Below are 25,316 nucleotides of genomic sequence, written 5' to 3' on the forward strand. Positions count from 1 at the left end.
TTTTTCGAAAATTACTCGCCACGCCGAGGTCTGTGGGATTCCAATCGATTTTCGATCACAGTTCCAAGTAAAATGGTCGTATTTTGATTATGGGTTTCCCATTACGATAGTCGATTCTATCTACGCTTTGACAAAGTCGGAAGAGTTGAAGATTTCTGAGATATAGTCGGTCAAAAATATTTTTTACCCACTCTATGGAACGAGAGTTCAGAGTTCCACTTCGAGACTTCCGAGACCCCAGGCGTGGGGTCGAATCATAAATCAAGGTTATAGAGATCCTGGGTGAGCACGCATGCACCATATTTTCATTTTAGTGTCAGTGACGTTTTCTTGATGAAAACGAATAAACTTACAGTCTGATTTATCCTATTCGGTTACTTTTGACCACTCTGTAATTACCCCATAACTGCGAATCCCGCATTTAGAAGAAAAAAAATCACAACACTCCTATTTTGGCGGAATAAACTGTCTGAGGAGAAATTAGAAACGACTTCCCGCAGTCTCTCATGCGCCAAGAATATAGAACGATCCCAGCTTGCGCCGCGCGCGCGGTTATTACGATCAAGAGCTGACTGCAGCAGCCCCCCTTTGTAGTTAGAGATTATGGAAAAGTTAGCTCGCGGATGCACCGTTATACGGTATAAGTAATCGGTGCAGGGTACGTATACGAAGTATCCCAGGCACAAGTATATCGCATCTGGATATCAACAAAGCGTCGGATTTCTCCAAGGCACGGAATGAGGACGCGGGGCGTCGGGGTGGCTGCAACGGAGACTTCGTTGTACCGGGACTGAGTAACCGGACACCAAACACCTCGGCCACGATCTCCCTCGTAACACGCATCCCTATCATTGCGGTGCGTTACGCAGTCGGTGGCTTAAATGAACCCATAACGCGAGTCCGTGATAAACGCAGGCAACGTCCGTCGTCCGCAAAGCGTATAAATCTCTTTCAGCCGCAGAAAGTGGAGGGAGGAAAAGGGGCCTCTTAGCCGTCGCGTGGAATGCATACGAAATTAATAGCCTCGAGTGATACGGCTGGACATGCGGCTGTGACGAAGTCCTCGGTTTCCTTTTTGGTTTCACAAGAAAATCCCTTGCCGTCACCCCGTGATGCACGCGTTTAATTTGCAGGGCTATACACTCTGTTTACATTCGCTGAATCGTTATAATTGTGCGTGAAAACGCGTTATAACGACGGGGTAGCAAACCACGAACCTTGCGCGTTGCGTCGAAGGGGATTCGACGTTTTGTCGTTGCGAAGCGCCTAATTAACGACACGTAAATTGCTAGCAGAGTACGAGAAGATGTGCATCAATTTGTTTACCGTCAACGCGTTCAAACCGACCGCGCATCTCGACGGAATCGTATTTTCAAGCCTGCAGGTTTGAGAAAAGCTCGGAAGACCTTCCGCGGTAGAGTTGAGGGAAGGAAAGGGCTTTCGTCGTCATTTCGCATTCAACGTTACACGTACACACGTGGAGCGGCGAGAGTGAATTAGAGTGACTGGTCGAAAGAGACTCGTCTTTGTCTTTCTACGCCGTTTCCCTCACGGCTCGTTTTATCTCACTCAAGGTTCATCAGCCGTCGCCCTCGAGGATAAATCCCTAGCAAATCTTGAGTCACGTTCGAAAGAGAGATCCGTCTCTATCAAACGGTCGAATCGTCGAGCAGGACCACCGTCGGGGCGCGGCGGCAACCTCTGCGATCCCAGAGAACCCCGGGCGTGCGGCACGTCCTCGTTCTCCACCTTCGGGACCCCGGGATGACGGGGCTGGTTCGGTAAAAGGTACCAGTCATCGCCTAATGCGTGGCTCTAGTGCAGCCTTCGGTGAGTCCGGGGCGTCCAACACCTCTCAATGCGAAGGCTCGAGGCTTGCAGGGCGCTGGATCTCCAATGGCGAGGTACAATGCGGCGATATTACACGCTCGACTGTCAAATTCAAGTATTGCTCGGGGTTCTCACAACACGCGGCGGCCATGGGCGCCTGTTCCTCGTACGGTTCGTTTATTCGATTTACATTCCTCCGAGCGGCCAACGCACGCCACGACTCAATCGTCACCTACCTTCCGTTTGCTCTCCCTTCCGATGTGCGAGCACCGCTGTGAACGGAACGAGAGCTTTCGATTCCAGCGTGCTCGGAACTGTTCAACGCAATCACGGAGCACGCCGGCTTATTATATTACTTCTACGAGACTTTCTGGCCACCCACCGCCCACTCGAGGCATGGCACTCAGGCCTATCCTTGCCTCTGATGATCCAAAGGCCGCGAGTTCGTGAGCGGAACAATAACACCGGTGCTGAAGGAACTGGTTTCCTTACCCGGAGGGGCACGTCTGCCAACGGTTAATTCTCGGATGCTGGTGCAGTCGCTGAACGACTAGGTCTTTCTCTTCCTCCTCCTTCTTCTTCATCTTCTTCTTCTTCTACTTCTTCTTCACAGGATGCGGCATTCTCTCAATGATACGCACTTCCGAGGTGGTGCGGCGGGAGCAGCGTCGTCTCTCTCTGCACTGTGGAGAAGACGGATGCGCTGTTGTCACGAGGCCATAAATCCACCGTTTTACATACCCTCCGCGGCGCTTTTCACGGATCGTGATCATACACGCGGTGAACATTCGAGGTGGAAATAAAGAAGGAATTAAGAACGACGGCGGAGGATGGAAATAAGAGCGAGGACAGGGCCGGACTTTCTTTCGAGCTTCTCTCCGTGCCGCAGTGGTGAAAACTTCCAAAGCCGGTAAAACCCTTGGCGGACAAATGGCCTTGGAATACCATTTCCATGTTTTCGAATTTTTCATGTTAGGCATGCGTATAAACGAGTTTTGCCATGTTTTATTGTCTCTCGAATAGGTATTATTATAATTTTACTCTACAGCCATGTGACCGTGAGGAAGATCACGCGTGTATGTTACCTGTAACACAACCACAGCGTTCCCGGACCCGAGTAAGAAGGAAAGAGAAAATTTTAGAAAAACCGAGAAGGGAGCATTAACATTTATATTGCTCATCTTTAGAACAGTATTGTAAATTTCTTCACAAAGAGATCCCGCCGCGACTCGGTGATCTCCCCCTTGAGCGGTTGCCACACGGTTGTGGTTATAACCCAACCCCTGAAGCAGCAGCAGCCAAGCAGAAGTAGGTTTTCCGTAATTTTCGGTCATTTTGAAGGGACTGAAAAGCCTTTGTCGCCGAACTCTCGATCTCGCCCACTGCGGTGATTCTTGAAAATTTTTTCAACCGGGACTTTTCCGGAATTGTGAAAAAGCTCCCCGAAAAACATTGTTTTCATAGAACACCTTCAAGGGTTGCGAGAAATCGTCTTGCCGGTGAGGAATTTCGAACGAAAAGAAACGAGATTTAGACGTTTCAAGATTTCTCTCAATCCTGCACCCCGCGATGCAGGAGGTGGATAATTCACCGTTCAACGGCACAAGGAGTGAATTTCATGGAGCAGACCTCCCAGGCTCCGAAGACGGGAGATGAGAGATAAAGAGCAGAGAACACATCATTGTCAGCGATCGCACCGTGGTTTCTCCTTTCAAATCTAATACCAGCTCCGAATAACGCCGACCTACATTAACTTGGCATAATATTATGGTTCGCTCTTCGTCCACCGCAGCTTTATACTCCAAGTATATATATATAGACGAGCGACGGAGGTGGTCGCAATAAAAGGTGAAAAGATCAATGCAAATTGAAAAACGAGAACCAGCTGAAGAAACCTGACGTTGAAACCCGCGCCGAGTTTCCCGGGCTGCAAAAAAAAAAAAAAAAAATTGCGCAACCACCGTCCGCACAAAGTCACGGCTAATAAGGATTTATAGGCAATTTATTTAATCTTTGGTGAAAATCTTCGACCGCGTGCGGATTCACGCGTATATTATACAGCGTGAGCATGCCCGTGGATCAAAGACGAGGAATTCACTTCAGACTCGAATTGAACGCTTTTCGTTTTCCCCAATCATAAGTTCCTCGTGCAGTATCTTCGAAACGAGCGAAGGAGGGAACTTCGACCCCATCCGACCGGCCAGTGACCCAGCAAAGAGCTGTCTTCTCGAGCCTCTCGATATGCCCGAAAACGTGTTCCGGCATTAAGCGGTGTTTAGCGTTCCTTCGTGACGTGCCTTCGAAGATTTTGGGATTCATTATGCCGAGGAAAATCCGGGACTGTGCGTCGTCGAGGTGCGTTGTTACCGGTAGGTAGGTTGACGCCTACGCGTAAAACTGAGCCTAGGAAAATCTACCTGCAGAAAATTAATTCCCAAGGGTATCCCAACGCGATGACGGCCTTGGCTTGTGGATAATTTTTGAAACGCGTTTACACGCGATTTAAGTTGCCGCGCAGCTGCCACGCCCAGGGTTCAACGGGACCCCGTAGAGCTCGGAGATATTTTAACAAAGGGAAAAAGGCGGTCCGGCACGATTCGCCCGAAATGACGTATGGAAAAATGCGACTGGCTACCCCTACACCCTTTCTGCACCCAGCGTTATTATCGAAGTCTTGTTTGCCCAACGCCGTTTCGAAACCTGCAGGGATAGTCATTAGTTTTCTTATAACGACAGGCCAGAAGAGGAAAACGATGGGAATGTATACCGAGCACTATCAATTACCTGATATATAGCCAATTCGAAACCGAACGATTAAGATACGAAAATTCTGTTCGAGTATCGTTCGACTGCCTTGGGAAATTTTTAACTGCACTTTCATCGGCTCGCTCTTCTGATTCGGAATACCTTCACACACGGTTGTAACATGTAACCTGCGGCGCGCGACGCGAATACCAATCTCGAGGCGATAAACGTGCAGCCAGCCGCAGAACCACGGACGGTTTCTTCGGTGCTTAATAAAGTATACGTCCGTTCGATCAATTAACCAGCCTGGAGCAAAACCCATGAATACAAGTCCGGCGCTGGATCGCAGTGCTGCAGTTCCCGCTGCGTCGACGTTCTCTAACTTTCGAAATCGTGTTTGAAACTACACCGCGTAGCTCACGAAGAAGACATTAGACACCTGCGGTATCACGCGTCGCTGTTAACTGGACCCGAATGATTTGTAAATAAGCCTGTAAAACGGAGAGAATTTTGTCGAGGGTAGGCCGAGTTGCGCTCACTCGCGTGAATATGAGAATATTAGAATATCCGGGTCGGGGTTTCGTTACAAGGAGGAATGTTAGTTGGAAAAACATCGGCTCAACGCTTGGGCAAACATCATTTATGCTACGTGGACCCGATTCACGTTTCTCGCGTTGTTCGACTTCGGGTTCAGGGTATAAAGAGACTCGTGCTGATGCGGTGAGCCGGTCGACGTTTCGAGTTACATTCACGTGTGATTATACTCTTGTAACAAAGACGACATCGACTTCGTATCGAAGCGAATTATACACACCGCCGTATGGATCTGATTAATTAATCTATCTTTCGGGGTAGATACGTCCTCGATACGAACGAACGAAGAAGGTATTGGTCAGGTTGGTTATTAGACCGCACGGTTATTATAATATGACGCTAGTTAATTATCACCGTTGATAATCAAAATTGATGCATGGTTTGCCTCGGAAAATAGCCGGGTGATTTATACTTGAGAATACGAAGCGAGTTGGTCGCCGCTGCGGAGGATAGAATGAGATGGACGAACGGCGGGTGGCTGTAGTCGAAGAAGAGCAAGTGAAGTTTACAACAAATAATCAATACCCGATCGCGTCTTAATAAATTCAGAGTGTAAAGACGGGCTATTAACCCATCTGATTAGCATACGATTAATATGCTAACGGCAGTGAAGAGAATGAACGAGCCTCCAGCCAGCCAGCTAGCCAGCCAACCAACGAATGAATAATTAAATCCATGAAATGCATTAGCATAGAGCCGAGGGGAGATGAGACCGCTTAAGCTTCTCCGAGTTACTGGTTCTGATCTTCGAGGTTGAACTGGCTCGCGCACAAGACGAGAACGAGAAGCTTGCACCAAAGTTTAACCTGCGTCGAACGCGTTGAATATGCGGCATCGCGCGCAACATACGCAGACCTTTTTCATTATTAATGCTTAATTAATTCTCCATTCAACGAGACTATTAATATTTATACCGATTTGTAGAGTCAATCCTTACGTACACTATGCTAGTTCCGGTAAGGGTAATAATTCTTGAGAACGCGCCCCGAGTTCAGGGGTTATTGTATCAAGGCTTTCGCTGCCTCTGTGTAAACACGTAATTAAAATTCTCACCCGGATTTATCGTGACATATTTACGAACTCAGGTATCCACTGTCGCCGTAGTTGTTACGAACTTTCACCGACGAGATCCCTTTTCTTTTGAATACTTAAAATTAAACGAGATTTCAGGTCCCTTTCGGACAATCGAATCACCTTACAATTATTTTTAAAAGTTGGTCCGCCCAGGGACGAAAAGAGGAAAAATCCTTACACCTGAATTAATTATTCGAGCGTTCCGCGAATCGACGATCAAGCCACGCAAGACGCGGGTTATTATCGCGAAAGATCGAGGCTCGTGCCGCAGCTTAATTCAATTCGACGGTATTAAAGCCCCATTTGAAAGGTGAAGAATTTTTAAATAATTAATTCCAATCAGGATTTTACGAGGACTCGGCACTCGCGTCTTCCACCTTGAAACACCACCACCTCGGGCAATTGCCCATAAATCTAAAGTTTTATTGGACCGGGTATATCCTTACGGAATAATGGAATACGACGAGGCTCTCGGTCTACTAATCGCATCGCGACTTCTCGACGACGTTGTAACCTGCTGTACCGTGGCCTAAAAGTAAGCACGTAAGACTCGATCCTCCCGTAGCCCATATACTCGAATGATAGGTGCATGCGCCCGGGTCATCACGGGTGTAATTTGTTGAAGATATTTTGATGGCCGAGCAGCGGTGATCTCGCCCCGTAAAAATACCAATTCCGGTATCGATATCGAGAGGCTGATTTACAGTATTGGTACAAAGGCACGTCTCGCGGCTCAGTTTCCTCCACGAAGATGCACCTCCACGGAATATAGATCCATGCTGGCAATATGGCCGTACTATATACCTATATTCACACGATACGCCCTATCTACGTCCGACACCTAATACAGTTTAGATTTAGATGGGCATAGAAATGTAATACGGGGTGGCCGACCGTCCGGCTATTGGTGTCGGTGTCGGCGTCGGTGTTGGTGTTGTAAGTCGTTATCTCGAGATCGGGAAATCGGACGATAAAACGAACAGGTACCACGGCCACAGTGGCTCTCAATGGCTTGTACGTGCGCGATGGATAACTAAAACAGTACTCACAATTTTTCGGCGAGAAGAGGCGCCGCCAGGTCCCCAGGAACTTGCGTCAAGGCCCGATGAGCGCAGTCGACCTCCTGTCCTCCGCAGTTGCAGGCCCAAGGACACCTCGCGCCCTCGGCCTCCTCGATCTGACTCCCCAGATTCCTAATACCAAAGTTCCCGACACTCGAGTCCGGCGACGCGCCTCCGAGGGTCGAGAATATCAACAAGAGTCCCCAAGCACAGACTACGGAGCCGCAACTGACCCCGAGAAGCCGGAGGGACCAAGACGGTGTCATTTCTCGCGCCATGCCGAGTATCTTCTTGTTTATACTCTTGACGGTGCGGTTCGATCCCTCAAGGATATCGACCAGCTTCTCCTTCCGCTTTGGGAGGATGCTCTCCTCCTCCTCCAGCGGACTCGCAACGGGAGGATGGGCGACCTCCACCCGATGGTTCAACGTGACTCTCGTCTGTAGCCGGCGGTTTCCCAGGATAACGCTTCCGGTTCGATCTCGACTGGCCTGGAACCTCTCGACGACGGTGCGCCTGCAGCAGGGACGGTCCGAAGTCTTCTGCTCGATGCGAGACGTCTTCCTCTGGACCTCGGGGCTGCGGAATCTCGAAGACTCGACGTCGCCCACGGCCAAGGATTCGGCACGGCTGACGGCCCCCGCGGAAGAGGATGGAGACGACGAAAGTTTCGAGGTGCACTTCGGGCCGTTTTCCTCCCCGGAAGGAGGCTCGGGGCCTACGGCGAATTCGGGCCCCCCCTTGCGGCCAGGAGGCCTGCTCGAGGATATCGGGACGGCTTCAGGAACGGCGCGGCTCTGCTGATCCACGACTAGCGAGCCAGCCTGACCCCGTTCATCTTTGCGGAGCTTCGACGCCCTTATCTTGATGCTGGATGCCTACCGCTCCGTCGACGAGCTTGCGCGCCCCCCGGGGGTACGCCGCTTCTTCGCGATCGTTCTGCTTGTCCCGAGGGATCGATCAGGTACGGTCATCTATTCACCGCAACAATTACTCTCGCTACTCCGGGGTGTAATTTTCGCTCGGACTCGGGATATTTACTACGCCGATCTCAAGCTTCCGAACTCCGATATCGGGACCAGACTCTTTACCGCCAATTTGTCGGACCTCAGATTGACTCGTCGTTGCAGGATTCAACCGTGCGGATCTTACGGAAGTGCGAACTGAACAACCGCATCACCTGGAACAAATAGACAAGGGTTGTGGTTAGAGGTCGGTGGAATTCAACCCTTAAATAAACGCAAATAACGTGATAGCAGCGGAGAGGGTCGATAATTGGTAGATCGATCGTGTCATTGAAGGATAGCAATGCCGAATTTTTAAATTGACAAAACTTTTATTACTTACAGCATTACTGGAAAATTACGGGAAAATAATTAGGATCGTTATAATAACATTTCAAGTGTTGTTCGAATTGAAAGAAAATGTGGCACAATTAACCGTTGAGTGTGATTAATGATTATAGTTGTCGATACTACATTTTCTGGTTGCTGCGACGTTTTAAGTCTATTTGTTTAATTTTTTATATTTTTTCACCGAAGAACACACATTTTATAGTTGCACCAACTCGTTGCGATAGTTACAAGAAAATGCATTGTAATTGATCATAGTTAAAAAGAATGGTAAGCCAGACAGGTTAGATTTTATGGTTACAGTTGTATAATTAATATTCAATTTATAGACAGGCCTAAATTTTTTGACTACGGTAAAAACTTAAAATAGTCAAAGACCGTATAACAACCATAACTAAAAATCTCTTTCGGTGCAATTTACAGAATATCGAAGTATGTAGATACTCAAAAAATAAAAATCTGAAGAAAAAAAGAAAACAGTCAAAATAAATTTTTTTTCACGATTCTGTGTTTTGTTTTTCCATATATTTTCATTCAATTTGACGATTATCTGATGATCTCTCTGTATTTCTACCGAATTCCTCCCTTTCCACATTTCTTAATTTCGATCCCTCATACACCCTTCTACCGTTTAGCCATTCGACATTTTGCTTTTTCCACCCTACTAGCTGCGGAATTTCCGACCGGATATATCCACCAGCCGGAAATTCTCTAGCATATTCGGATGCTGTGAATAAAAACAAAAGAAAAACGGTTGGGGGGGGGGGGGGGGGGAAGGGCGGGGGGCGACAAAAAATTCAAAAACTTATGGTAATACCAGAAGGAGAGCGGCATATTTCCTGGAGGGTTAACTAAACCGAGCACAGAAGCTCGTTGATTGTCTGATTTCCCTCGGGGCGCGTCGCAGGTCGATCATTCGATCGGCAGATATACCCGGGCACGGGGGTTGAAAACCACGGCCGGGAAACCTAATATCTGAGAAATTCACCCCAACGAACGAGGAGCGAACCAGCCCCCACGCCGTGCACTTCGTCGAAGGGGTGCAGGCGAAGACTCGAAAACCGAAAGCGGTAGCGAGGCGCAGCGAGTAGGTGGAGGAAACCTGAGATGGATGGACTTCGCCCTGCAACTTTCGCGAAAATACCGGCATGCCTCGGTGCACCGCGTAAGGGTGCAGCGGTAGCGGCGGCAAGCTATTGATTTTTAATCTTCGCGAAGCGAGGCGAACGGGAAAACGAAAACGACAGTCGCGAATTGGATGGCAAAAAGTGACCGGAGTTGGCTTCGTTAGGTGAAGTTATTTGCCGCCGTGCCGGGAAGCTGCCGCAGCTTTTTCTTCCTCGATGCAGCGAATTAACCACGTCGCCGATAATCGATGACGGAACCTTTTGATTCCTTTAATATTCACTTCCTGAAACCTCCGTCTCGACCCGGAATTAGACCAGACCACTTAAGGGGAAAATTTGACGGAATTGAACGCGGAAATTCAGGGGTTACCACGCTTTTATCGCGCCTCTTTCCACTTTCTGAATTTCAATTTTTATGCAACGCGATATTCCTCTCAGCGTCGCATCGTTCCCGACGAATTCATTAACCAAGAAGATATCGTAGAATATAATTTATGCATTTTGATATCCATTCTTCGAGTTTCTTTTCGATTCCGTTAACTTGAAAACAGATTTTGTTGCAGCGTTTATGACTCTAGTCGTTCTGAGATATTACGACGCAGTAAAAGCCGAACATACGTATCGTATTTCAAAAACGCAATCCCCTTCAAAGTTTTTGTAAAATTGCGAATTGGTGAACATTTTTTTCGACATTTAAAACGCATGGCAAAAACAGGGAAACAAATATGGCAACAAATAATTTTCACCGTATTCAAATAGAATCGAAAGAAAAAAGAACAGAATTGTTCGAGTAAGATGGAAAGTGAATTCACCGGAGTCTCCGGTTTTCAGACCACATGGCAGACTCAAATTAATATTTAACCGTGAGCATCGTGGTCGTGCACAAGGCGTAGGTGTAGGTACGACGACTCCAGAGAGGAAGAAAGTATCAACGGTGGCTATTTCGAGCGTGTGCAGGACTGCATAATTAGTCGTGTCAAATAACAGGGCTGCAGATGTGACGCGAGACCAGCCTGAGCTCGAGCCTGCATAACCTGCCGCCGAACGTTGTCCGTTGAAATAAATGGTTTAAAAAAGGTCGTGCCATTAAGGGAATGAAAGAGAAGAAGTGAGAAATAAAAATAAGAAAACGAATTCAAAAAAAATCGTGGAAAGAGACGTTGGACAGGCTTCACAGCGTGCAGAAGAGCCGACGCTATTCTCTAAGATGCATCTCGCATGCCCCATTAAGCACACATGTTCTCCAAACATCTCAAGTTCCAAGGTAAACTTTGGCTTTTCGCAAAAATCCTCCAATTTTCCTTCTTCATCCCCTTCGGCTCTCCGCCCGAGCGTCAAACATCCCCTCCTCGCCGTTTTCCCTTCTTTTTCTCTCTTTCTCTTCTTTCATCCCAACGCTTCTCGTTCCGAATCCAAACACCCGTCGAATCGCCGAGCGGCCGTGTAACCCCATCATCTCGGACTTACTCCGCGTCTCTCGAGCTCTCCGTCGTCGACAACTGTTCTCGAAAAGAAGAGAAAGGAGAAGATTTTCGGCCTATGGGTAATACGAGGCAAACGAACCGCGTGCCGCAGGGATAACGCCTTTTTCCTTCCGCCACCCGCAGCCGTCGGTTTTAGATTACCCGATTCGTATAATCCTCCATCTCTCGCGGATATTTCTTCTCGAGAGATATCTCTCTCCGCATATATTTTCCATGGGAAATTGTTTTCCCAAGTGGCTTACAAATATGCCGATAAGAATACAATATCCCCGGCATAAGGTTCGCCCGCGAATCGCCTTAGATTCTCTCCCCCTCCACCCTTCGCCCTCGGTATCGAGGTTATACCCTTAAACCCGGGGAAAAAAAAGGTTCGAGCGCGATTCGTTTTCGAATAAAATCGGAAAGAACTTCTACGCTCCTGTGAATCGTACATCAGTTTATATCCGTAGTAAGTCGTAATCAATCGAACCCTTTCCAATCGCCAATTTCATAATCTGCATATTATTAGACCGTGGCGGGGGGAAAAACGGAGTCAGCAAAATATAGGAACACATCCTCGTGACACAGGTACTCGGTACGGGATTATGATCGAACCGGAAGCTCGCCCTGTTTGCATTGGATTTTTCGCGAAACGCGAGCTTTACCTGCAGACTGATCCGCAAACAGGCTTTGAAAGAGGGCTGGAAAAATGTCGCGATTTTCACCATCGGACACACACATTGCGTAGATATGGGTATTCAAAACACACACCCACACGCACATTTAGGCCTGTCAGAGAAGTAAAAAACGTGCGAAAAGTAGCTCGCCTCTACTTCTCCGGCTAATTCATATGCGCTAACGTCGTTAATTAATGCGAAGCATCCGCCTATACGCGTCTATACTTCGTACCTGCGGCTGATGCCTGCGATACTTGCCGCAGCGACACAGAACGGGAGACCGACTACCCTAACTTTCGGTCCTCGGATAGCTTCCAGGCGATATTATCTGGTCGAGAGTGCTCGAGAATGTACCAGCTATACCCCCCTCGCTATAATCGAGTTATCGATTCGTCGCTTCAAAGTGAATATTAAATTTCCCGCGAATTTTAATCTCGCGGAAAGTGTACAAGAATGCAAACGCCGTGTTTGCACCTGTGATTCCATAGATTCGGAAGAGAGCTGAAAGAAGTAGGAAAAAAAAATGCGTGAATAATAAATTTTCAATCATTACAGATCTCCTCGCGATCTAATAACAGCTTTATAACTGATCGATCTTGTACCAGTTCCCATTTCTCGCGTCTGCTTACTCTTTCCACCGAATGGTTACGCAACGCGTAGATACAAGTTTGCGGTAAGTAAACAATAATTACACTCGATACAGTCATTATTATACACAAGCATTACGAAACTGGACGTATGCGGATAAATGTGCAGCCATGTTTGCAACTCGCCGTATCGGATCTGAGATCCGAGAAATTTCCTCGACTAGTTTCGTTTTATTTTTCTCTTGTTCTACGCCCGGAGCCAGTATACTATTGAATGTAAAAGTTCTTCTTTGTACGATGAACAATATTACCAAATATTATCGCAGCAAGATTGAAGATTGACAAATCTTTCATAAATAACACCTTCTAATGAGTTTAATTTTGATTGAAAATGAAAAATATTTCGAACGAGTAAACCGAAAAATGTAAAGAATAGAGAATGGAAAAAGTATCGAAGCCGTTTTAAAACTCCGTTCATGTTCTGAAAGCGAGACCTGACTCTGCAGGAATAGAGACGTGCGACCGCAAACGTCCTAAACGCTGCGCATAGCGCATTTTCCACAGTCATGAATAGGCCGTCGCCATGCAGCCGGGTATTACATACCTACCCGGGAAAAGTTGGATAGGGTGAAAATATTTCTCCGATAAATCTGCAGGTACGGAATTCAACCAGGAGACCGTGAAATGTGTTGAAAGCTCTGATTGTGCATCGAGTGGCGTGAAATTTTCTTCATATGCTGAGGAATATAGGTGCGTAGCACCTGAACCAAAAAGTCGGATCAGACCGCGAATTTTTTCGCATATAATACAGGATTCCAGGATTATATTGTCCGTTTGCGATAAATTATCGACACTCGGACGTCCGAGCGACGCTTCGTTCCAATTTTCAACACTCTTGACTCAGTTCTGTAACTGAGAAGAGGGCCTCGATGAAACGAACTACTAATTACCAATTAGTTGTATTAAAAACTAATAAATTATCGATCGTATCGGTCGGCTCTCGTAGAGTTCAAGCGACCGCTCGAGTTTCGATGTCACGTACAATTATATCGAGCGCAGCTGCCGCGGCTCGATGTCCGTCCTGCATGCACGAATTACCACTCGGGAATTTACGCCGATAATTGCAATAAGAGCGACTCGATATGAGATGGGTAAAAAACAAAATAGAGATAAAAAAAATTTTTTTAATCACTTTTGCCAAAGGCTAATCACGAGCATATGCAATTGGTATCTATAGGCAATTATTATACCTACGTACTCTACGGTTTCAGGCATTTATCTGATCGAGATCGATCCACATACCTGCTTCATGTTCACATACCGGTCCAGAGAACTTTCCCGCCAGTTAATCGGTACGTGAAATGTTGCGCAGACCGCTCTGGGCATCGCTGATAATATACGAATGTATCGAAAGTGTTTAAAGCTTGAAGAATGAGGTGTTTTCGTGCTTTTTTCCGGATTAAAAGGCTGTTGATTCATCAAAAATTACTGCTTTACATCAGTTTTATTGGGAGGCAGACGTACATTGAGTATTTGTCAGATTATTGTATTCGTGAGGTACGATGATATTTTTGAAAATATAAAAATAAAAAATATTATAATTGTAGGGAAAAGCTTGAATACCGATGCTTTATTTTAAATTACTTCAAAATGGTTCAGAATCTGGTAGATTCGTTCGATTTCATTCCACGCAAGCTTGGTTATTCTGAAATACTATTCCTTACAGAGTTACTGAAACAAATTTTTTTTCTCCTGCCAGTTATGTCGATTCAATACTGCCATTTTTTTTTTATTGTAATCAATATCGGTGCAGTGTGATAAAATTGAATATCCGACGATACCGATACGATGAAAAAAAAAAATCGAGTTTCCTTGGCTATGTATAAATAGTTCTTCTGAACAAATAAAGACGTCAATGGGTTCGTATTATTAAAAAAGATTTTCGTAGCCGTTGAATATAATAATTTGTCAAGTGCTGAATTTCCAACAATCAGGTAACAAAATTGATAAGAATTTATAAATTTTTCGTCAGCCAAGCGCCTTAAACATGTATAAATTCAAGTTTCTCGACCATCGCACTTTCTAACTTCCGCGTCGCGACGTCGTTTCAAACTAATTTGTGCGTCGTGACTTGTTTCGCAGGCGAACCTGCGCGGCTTGGGACAGCGAACAGGGACTCTCAACTTAAAAATCGGGGGAATAACTGGTCAGCAGAGACCAATTAACCCCCCGTGCTAATTCTCGTCGCTTTGCGTCACCTCCGAGGAAGGATGCTCCTTGATTTTTTCCTCCTCTTCTTTTCTTTTTACACAACGCCTCCAAGCGCACCGCTTATAAGTCCCCCAATTAATTATTATTCAACATTTTCTCGGTGAATACGTAATAACTCAAGCTGGTTATAACGGCGGGGGTTTGGTATTTCCTAATTATTCCATGCACATGCTTCTTGGACATCAAAATAACCGTACCGAGAACTAAGGTTCTTTTCAATAAACGCTTTTCACATTCGGTGATTTATTTTTTACCGATATGAAACCAAAATAAGAATTATTCAGAATTACGATGAATCAGAACTTGGCCATCCTAATTCTTTTCACACGAAAAGTCAACTCGTTCGAAATCGTTTAACCCTTGTGCTACACACCGACTATGTACGAGTATAACACTGGTGTTATACCGGGGTCACTGGAGACCCCAAATCAAAAATCATTACGTACAAACGGGAATATCGATCAGAAAGTTTGGAAAAATTCAAGGATACTCTTTGACTATTATATTTCAAGGCAAGTTGTTTATTTTTACCAAAATGAAATTTTCAATTCGAATAAAAATTCATAAAACAACAAAATATCGGAAAATGGATCATTTTACTCAAAATTTCAATCACAACTCACTGAATTTTCTATATTTTCAGCTTAAAATTCACTCGAGGCACAGATATTTAAGACGAAAAATATGGAGATACTGCACGATGAAGAAAGGTATAAATTTCAACGAGTGAGGTTGAAATTTTAGAAACCGCGTAAATTAACGATTTTCACGATATTTCATTATATATCTTGGCTCAAATCAGATTATTTTGGATATTTTACGTATGGAATTTACGGGTTAATCTCACGTTTTATATATTCTCAACACTCATTTGCAACTAGAAATGACCACTTTTCGTGATTCAATGATCCAAGCAAATATGTTCGACCCTCATACAATTCACTGAGTTTTCAACACTATAAAGCTAATCAATGAAGTGGCAAAAAAGAATTCGGCACTTATCGTTAGCTGCGTGACGAGTATGCAAGCACGTACGATTTAATTTCTGAGAATCTAAGCTCGCCCCGCAGCCGGCAGCATTGTCTCGATGTGAGAGGAATGCAAGCTTGTGTTATCCGCAATGGTTCGCGGTACCATTTATTGGACAGCTGAACCGAGCCGCGTCATTGCTTGGTGTTTGTCTTCGAAAGGCATCACTCCAGCAGTAGGGAACAAAGGTATCAAGTAACTCGTCTCGTTGTCGGGGCACAAGAATTATTTCAAACAATCACGACAGGCAACAGCTGTTTTTTTTCTAATTGCAATTACTATTTCGCATTAATCGTAAAGTGCTTGCGGAAGAAAAACATGTCCCGCAACTTTTTCAACATCGTTTGAAAACTCTCGACCGAGCAATGAGGGTTTCCAGATAAGAGCAGTAGTGACTAAAATGATTGTGACTAGACTAATGGAAGGAACAGAATCAATCAAAACGTAATCGGAAGCAGCGGATTTTCATTTAAAAGAACACAAAGGTTTTTCAAATTATCTTGAAAATTGACTCCTGCACGCCAGCTTAAGTGGAGCTTCGCAGAAAACGATTGGAAAAACGATAACCACGTATGTAGGCGGACGGAATATTTGAAATACAAAAACCAAGACTTTTTAGAATCGTCAATCGATTTTTTGATAAATTGAACTTTGGCTTGGATGCTATTTTTTTTTTTATCAGACTTCGTGTTTTTTTTATAGACTTTCGGGAGCGTTTTTATTAATTTCTCAAAAAAAAAAAATTCGAATCTAAAATTCGTTACACAGAAGCCTGTACGATATATTGACGATTCTAAAAAGTCTTGGCTTTTGTATTTCGGATATTTCGTACGCCTACAAACGTGATTAGCGTTTTACCGATCGACTTCTGGAGTAGGAGTCAATTTTTCAGACAATTTGAAAATCTTTTTTGTGTATTAACTTGAAAATCCATAGCATTAAAATGCGTTCTGGTTCAATCTGTTCCGTCCATTAGTCTAGTCGCAACAAAACGTTGAACAAAATAATAATTTTCAACCGCTCTTCCCTGGGAAAACCACCTTAAACCTTTCAGACCAGATCAGAATTTTCCCAGGCATGCAGACAACGCGCGAATGATTTGCGATATCGGGGGACTAAAGTAATGAAAGTGGAAAAGGCTCGATATTATCGGTCCGTTATCGAATGGTCGAGTGGCCAAGCCGAGTGGAACAGGTCCTTTCCATTACCATTTTGCGACCGTGAAAGCCATCTTCGGTCTCCTCGAGGGACACGAGGAAAGTGCATGGAAGTGCATCTTCGGTGTCCATTTTGGCGAAGCTATAGGATTGGCCATTGTCGGTCAGTCGTTGGCGAGGGGCGAAAGGATGGTAGAAAGTGTCGCGACACCTCAAGGTGGGGGGGGATCGCAGTGTCTAGACCGATTAACGTCGGAGTAAAAGGGAAGGCGAAAGACATCGTCGTTGGCGAAACCGGAAGCGGAGGAAGTGTCCGAGCGACGTGGATATATGAGGTAAAAACGGGACACATCGAAAGCAAAGTGCAGCTGCAGCGCAACGTCGACGACGGAATCTGGACCAAGACAAATAGAATTCGGAAGAACTTTTTTCTCGGTCTGGAGATTTAATAGCCTCGGGGTCCGTGCAGGAGTCTTACAGGGGTTGCGGAAAGGCCGGAGTAAGAATAAGAGCGGCGGCTAGGGGAGGAAAAATTCATGTGATCCATGCTGAGCTGCAACGCCCAACGACCCTGCGTTATGGGGAAATGAATTGTCGCGCGGAAGATTTGCAGTCTTCCGAAGAAAGTGAATCGGGGATGAATTATTCAATCCAATTAGTACCTATCGCGATTCGTTATGAACCCTTCATTAAAACGTGTTAATTCCAGTTGCGCCGTCCGCGAACGACACACGAAACGTGTGAGTTTAAAATATTATTAGTACGTATTTAAAAAAATTTTCAACCAACTGTATTATAACGGTAATCGGGGTCAATAATTAATAATTATCTGTAGTATTTAAAGCTGATTTCGTACGATCGAAAAGAAGAAAATATATTGTTTTCTAAACCTTTCGTGTTTTTACTGCGATATTTTTATTTCCCATTGCGCGTGTCACGTAGGAAATTCACTCCAAGGAAACATAATCGTATACGCGTATACGTAGATAATTGGAAAGTACACGACAGTCTGAAATTTTGTCACCGGTTTAAAATTTCGTACCGTTTCCTTTCACCCTTCGTACTTGTTTTTTTTCATCAATAGATTTCTTTTCCAAGCGGGTTAATAAACTCTTTCCGTTTCTGCGACGGCCGCTAATGATAAATCTATAAGGTTCTTACACCTCCTCGGTCTTTCAGCGAGACGACGACTCTTATTGCTCGAGTTCTTTATGTTTCACGCGGTCCCCGAGTACCGTTTTTGCCTTCAGCCTTGACATCGCCTCGCCGTGTCAACCTCGAGTCACCCGCGAGTCCCGAGGGACGCGGATGCCGCCGGAGATCCTTTCCAGTTTCTCAGAAACAATCCCCGGAGACAATCAGAGATCGCGCCAGGGGGGGAGGGGGGGGGGGGGGGGGGGGGTGGGTAAGAAAGGTGGAAGAGGAAGCGAGTAGGTGTGAGTGAGTAATCAAGGAGTTGATTGTGAAATGCTCGCCAGAATTCTCGGCGACAGAACTCACACGGAACGTCGGGAAAAAATTGATTGAATATATATGTATACATATACCGCATAAGAATGACCAAAAATAATCGATTAAATCGAGTATAATAGACTATTTTTTAAACTCGATTAATCGACCGACCCGATTATTTTTCCTCGCAATCGGTTTTCGTTTTTTACTCCCATGAGCGACGCGATACAATATCAATTTATGTGATTGAAGTATAAATTATTATCATTGTCTTACTCACTAAGCATCTGTTTGATACAATAATTGAAAGATTAATGAATATTTTCACCTGAAATTGAAAAATATTTTCAACGAAACTGTAAATCGTCAAAAAACTTTTCCGCTATTAAGACTACAGACCGAAATTTACGAAATTTTAATTTCATATGCACCGTTTCAAAAAAATACAAAACAATCAAATGATCGTTTCATTTTTACCGATTTAATCGACTCGATTAATCAATGCGTCCATTATTTTTAGCTTATCGTCAGTGGCCATCGTTACCGCTACAATAATACCCAAGCTGATAAAATACAAACCCTCTTAAAAACAAATCCGTGACACAGTGTATTACTAGAGTCATATTAACGTTGGAATCTCTCGCTTCCCGCTATTCGTTAAACTTTCAAGGAGGAAGAGCTGGCCGTGCAGATTTATGTAGTATAATATACGCAGTCTTAATCTCAACTTATCGCCTCCGCAGGTTTATCCGTACCTCGACACCGATAAGCAGTATACATATAACGCGGTTCCCCCAACTCATGAATCATACTCCCGGCCTGTGAATCGTTTCACGCTTGTATTTATTCCTCGAAGGAATTCGCGAGGTTTATCTCTTTCCTCGTGTTGTCGCTGCAGTGATTCGCAGAGCTGTTGCAACGTCGATAGTATACAATAATCGGTATGGATCGACTATTTCGTTCTTCGCTTTTCAGAAGCGAACGTTTTTCTCTTTTTATCCGCGAGTACAATTATCAATTTTATCTGCAGACTTAACAAGGTCGATGAGTGAAATGACGATACTTTTTATTACATTTATTACGAGAGCCAAAGCCGCTTCGATTCCGACCAGAATCATTGAAATCCGGCCACTCGTTCTCGAGATATCGTCGGTCAAAAAAATCGATCACACATATACAAACACGTAAACGTCCACCTGAAAATGATCGAAAGTGATTCTCTAAACTTTAAAACCATGAAAATCTAGTAAAATCTCAACTTTTCATTTTCCGTGCGATGACAATGACTTTCTTTTTTCACTGATAACAGAGAAACGGAAAGTTAAAGAGTATCGATATAAAATATTTGTGAAGCAAAGTAATCGAGACCGAGATCGAGGCTGTTCGTCGAAACCGCAAAGCAAAGCGCACCTGGATAAATAAACGACGTTCGTCTTTCCGCGGTATGTAGTTTAAGGAAAGAGGAAGTCCCTCGACGACGACGAGGTCCGTTCGCCATGCGTCCGCGAGTCGTCTCCTCGTCGAGTGGTAAAACCGGGTCCTCCTGACGTTGTCCGAGGCACGACACGTACGCGTCGACGATGCAGGGACATGTTTTTCTGCCCGATAACGATCGGGCACGAGTCTCTTATACCCGGGGTTCTTTATTCCGTTCAGGGAGCGCGTAGCCCGACGTAACGTACGAGCAAAGGTGCATCAAAGAAAAATGGCGATTCTCGACTGAATTATGATAAATGCACGCCCGATTTTATCTCCCGTCTCATCTTCGGACTCGGCGAGCGAAATCCCGCGTCGCTCCAGGTAGGCCATGAAAGCTGCCGCAATGCCCGTTGATCCATATTCTCCTCCCCCCATCTTCTCTCTCATTTTTATTCCGATTCTCTCGCCGGATGGAGCGGCAGCGTCGTCTCGTCAAATGGCGTTTATCCCGGTGCATCGATGCTGGGAAAAATGGGGTTCGCGATATCGCCAGGATACGTGGGTGGGCGTGAGTCCGTGTTGGAGATGCGCTACATGCACCGACCGCAAGCTCGCTCCTGACCTCGTCGATCCTGCAGCATCATGTCTTGAATTCGGAACGCTGATTTTCTGGGAAAAATCAGCTAACCCTGCACTACCTTTTAAAATTTAGGTCGCGAATCTCGCCTGTAGCCGATCGTTGCTGACTAAGATTCCGTCCGTAGAGCGATTTTGAAACTGCACCGTTCGCCAATATTCTCCGAGACATTAGATTGAACGGATCGGTGCTGATTAGCTCAAATAACTCGGGGTCCCATAGTTTTTCAATCTTTGTTCAAACGTCGGAGAAATTTTCACCACTCGAATTTAAGCCCTCGTGGAGAATTTAAACCTTTAGACTTTGTTCTGAATCACTTGTTGTCGGTGAAACGCAATACCCGCTCGGTTACAGACTAGAGAAGAGAAAAAGCCAATTCCAATTTCGGTTTTGTGTTGTACACCGATCGGAACTGGGTTCGCATTATTACGTCTGGCAGCTGGCCGTTTCGAACGTTCAATTAGCAGTTCGAGACGATATTTACAAAGCTCAAATACAAATTTAATGTACGGACAAATAGCAGAGCAAACTGCTGCCGTCGGACAGGATTAACAACGAACCATCGAATATACATACGTATGTATACGTATACCTACACTAAACTATATTGTACAAAAGTTGGGAAGGATTTCCGTATCGAAACTGAAACTGAGTACCGAGCTTCGCGCTTGTTTCACTATTATACCTATAAGTTCTATAAAACAGAGGAATTAAACGAGCGTGAATTAGATTTTCAATATGCACCGTTGACACAGTCACGTCGGTGGGATTAATACAGACATTAAAGTAGAAAATATTTTCCAGTTTCGTCCGTGTAACCCAAAGCCGCGATACTACAGATAACGATGTTAATATTCTGGGAATGAGTCGTTATCCGTCCGATAACAGGCGTGATCGAAGTATTTTTTTCTCCCAAACGGTTGTTGCAGCGAAACATAGACTGACAGAGTACGTTTGTAATTCGTAAAGGTTTGAAATACGTATATTACGTATATACGTATATACACGGGATCCTTGAATAATTCATGCAATTCATCCGGCACAAAAGTCTTAAATTTCAATTTATGAAACGGTTAGGTCTCAGGTATATGTATAATATATATATTACATATATACGCATACACCCAAAGGCACGTAGATATGTAATATATGTGTGTAAGGGATATTCCGGGGTTCCCGTCGTGTCTATCTGAGGAACGTCGCGAGCGGAGTATTTCCATATTTCTTCATCGAATCGACATGCAGCGGCGTTATTACACGGGTCGATGCCATGCAAGGCCAATATCAAATTCCACCTGTTCGCCGATCCGGCTCCTCTAAAAGTAAGGTGCCACGCGCCCCCTTCTTCCCACATAAACTATCCGCGCCCTCCAACGTCGGAGGCCATAAAATTCACTCCCTGCAGCCTCCCTCGGGGGTGCGCGTAATGTTCCCGCCAAGGGTGGGGGAGTATACACTCTCCCTCTTTTTATACCCGGGTACGGGGACGCTCGCATACCTTGAGGGTAGTACCTCGAGTCCTCCGGCTGCAGGGGTGAAAACGCCTAATTGTTTTATCTTGTTCGCCGTTCCGCGAAACGGTGAAGAAGCAATTTTCAATTTTCTTTATCCGCCGTCCGCAGCGGAGGGACAATTTTCCCTTTCATTTGCGTATATCGAGGTTTAATAAGTTGACGAGCGATTTAGTGGACTACTGAATTTGTCATTCCTGAGGGGCGAGCTTACATCCGGAATGATTTTAACGACAGGTGAACGAGGCTGAAAACTTTTCCGCAATCTTCACTCTCTTCGTCTTCTTCTTCTTCTTCTTTTGGTATCATTCAATCTCGCCATCGTACAGCTCTTATGTTCCGACAAAAGAGCGACTTCTAGATTTTCTTTTAAGATATAAGCGACTGTGTCTGTCTGAAATACGAGCCATAAATCAAACTACCCTCTCCCGAGACGCACTTTCTCTCTATGTTCAGGCAGGCACACGCGCATCAGAGGCTCCGAGATACACCCGAAAACGATCATTTGTCAGGAATTACTAATATACATATGATCCATGAAAATCTAAAATTCAAATCACCCTCCCATAAACGCGTCAAACCCGAGTCACTTATACCGATTCTTACGGAATTTTATGGCAAATAACTCGCCCCCAACCCCGCTCGCCACCGCGTCGAGAATATGGGACGAAAGTCGTTTTCCGACTGGGGCGAACAATTTTTTTTTTTTTAACAAGAAAAGTAAAATAAAATGTTACGTGAAAAATAAAATTCTGAGGAAAAAGTTGTTCGAAATAAGGTTATTCGGAAACGTTCGGCTTAACTTCTTCTTTCTTCTAAGACTATTGGGGGATTTCCTTGCAACTTTTTGCAGAAATGTTATCCTCGCGTCGTAATTTCCCTAAGGCTTAACCCTTGCCCAGTCGTTAATTAACCGAGTTGGTAGCTTAACTCGGTTCTGTGATTACCTTCTAAGTTCAGTCAAAGATACTGTTGGCTCAAGGTGAAAGGATAATGAGAAGGGACGATAGCGCTCACGTCTAATCAAACATTTCCGAAGCATATTCCAGGAATTATTTTGTACTGGTTACCAATCCGTCGTCTGATTTCGCTTCAACGACGTTATACCGAAAAAAGTTACAGGAAAAAAAGCCTTCCAAAATCGCATGTTTCTGCTGTAACAGTCCGAACTGACTATGAATTTTTTTAACGCGATTTTCCAGCTATTATATATTCCAGCGAAAAGTAATGTTAGAAAGTAAAGAATTTAAGATATTTATAATACAGAAGGTTTTTCCAACTCTGTTACTCCATTTATTTTTTCTTTTTTCTTTTGCAACGACGAGACTGGAAAGAAAGGGGGACACAAAATTGACTCGAACCCTTCCCTTCATAACTGGCTAAAAAATTCTCCTCTTCCTGCCGGTATAATACGGTATCGCATGAATATTAGGAATTTCATCATAAAACACCGAGGGTGCGGGAACATGAACTCTCGTGTTTGAAAAAGGGGCCAAATCGACGTGTTTCCCCGTTTCAAATACCGCACTTAATAAAACTAGGACTTTCGGCGGTCACAGTATAAACGTTAAACGAGTCAAAAATTTTTCGCAATGCCTGAAGATACGGCAATTTTACATTAAAAGAATTTATCATCCCAATTCACCAACATCCATCAGCTAAATTATCGTACAAATATACACACACATATGTATATACATATAATATACGACAGCAATATCTTGTCGTAAGAAACGTTAATCGGTCCAGGGTAATTTCGAGTCGTAAAAATGTCGGTGGGGTTATTTTACCAAGTAAACAATAAACGGCTAGGTTATGTAAGCGTTGGATATCCAACACAGCTGATTGTGAGAGCATCGTGCAACGAGCTGCATAAACGCTTCATTGCACTCGTAGCTTTCAAGCGCAGTTCACGTCGCTGTTACGTGGTTCTCTTTCACTCTCTCTCTCACTCTCTCTAAAGTTTAAAGAGGCGACAACGTCGGATCTAGCCCTATGGATAGTACACATCCTCATTTAAATGAGATAAATCTTGTTGCGGGTAATTTTGGGCGCACATTGCGACGCGACGGGTCCGAGAGAGAGAAAGAGAGATAGAGAGAGCGATACGCGCACGTAACTTTCGTCCAAACGACCAATTGGACTCCGAGTCGAGAGGAAGAAGAAAACTTGACGTGAGAGTGCCGTCCGGGTTGAATTGGGGCCCGGGGATCGGCATCTCGATTCGAAACGCAACACTTACAACGAACGCTGCCTGACCCTCCAAAGTCCAAAGTAGAGGTAGGCAAGCGCATTGCGCGTACTTGGGAGAACTTGACGCGAGTATAAACATACTCGTTAACTTATTTACTCTCAAGAATAAACCTGCTCCTAAACTCTAATCAGTAATCGCGCTTCCACACGGCTGCCTAAAAGCCCCTGTACATGCCGCGGTAGTCGCGCACTTATGCAGCGTGCCTCTCAAGCTCGCTATCACTCGAGGAATAATTATTATGGCTGCCAGAGGAGAATCGGGAGGATAACACTGACGCGGTTGTCACTAATTTTGGATCGTCAAATTCCCTGACTATGCCGGGGTTTGCTCATCCGAAATTGGTTTTATTCGAATATACACCTCTCGAGTCTGTTGACGTTGAAATAATGAACGACAAAATGTAATTAACCATAAGAAATTACAGTTTATTTATTTCAAAGTGCTTAGTAATCTGCTCGATATGCTTCAAACTTTCACTTGTAACTGATAGTTGAGCATACTCGGTTATGCGTTGAGTATTTTACCGAAACTGTGATGAAACCTTAAATTTTTTCCAAAAATTCGACATCGGAGTAGCCTGACTTGTCCACGATTTTTCAAGTATCGATTATTATTTTCCGTGCATAAAATTTCCGGGCACAATATTGATCGCGATTGCAGGTATAATCGGGAATGAATTTTCTCGATAAGCCGTAACATTTTCTTTTTGAAGCACGCGGAAAAAGCGTGCACGTGCAGTCGGAGCGGTCGAGCAGGTTCCGCGACGAAGAAGAATTCGCGAGTCTCTCTCACCCTTCGCCAATCTCTCCGCATGTAGCTTTTGCTTCAGGTCTCTCTGGACCCGCAGATTATACGTTTCGCAGGGTGCGGTAATTACGTGGTTGAAGTTGGTAACATTATCGCAACGAAACATTGTGGAAAAAGTCGCTATTTCCTTAATTTTACAATGATGTTTAAAGAACTAAGATTTCGAAGTATGAACTTGTTCCACTTTATTACGGCTTACTGCGTTTCAGACAGTTCCAAAATCCCGAAATATCGACGGTTTCTCCTCAGCACGAATCGTTACGACAACG

The 25,316-nt window shown here is 44.7% G+C and overlaps 1 protein-coding gene across 2 annotated transcripts in view; it reads right to left on the reverse strand.

The window, feature by feature from the left end:
- Positions 1 to 25,316, reverse strand: part of LOC107224593 (protein slit) — a 200,743-nt gene that overhangs the window by 173,691 nt on the left and 1,736 nt on the right. For both annotated transcript variants that reach the window (XM_046742928.1, XM_046742927.1), the window contains exon 2: positions 7,293 to 8,484. In XM_046742928.1, coding sequence (XP_046598884.1) covers positions 7,293 to 7,582 — 290 coding nt within the window. In that variant the 5' untranslated portion in view covers positions 7,583 to 8,484. The remainder of the gene's footprint in view (positions 1 to 7,292; positions 8,485 to 25,316) is intronic.

Source organism: Neodiprion lecontei, chromosome 6, assembly GCF_021901455.1.
Source record: "Neodiprion lecontei isolate iyNeoLeco1 chromosome 6, iyNeoLeco1.1, whole genome shotgun sequence".
Taxonomy (NCBI): domain Eukaryota; kingdom Metazoa; phylum Arthropoda; class Insecta; order Hymenoptera; family Diprionidae; genus Neodiprion; species Neodiprion lecontei.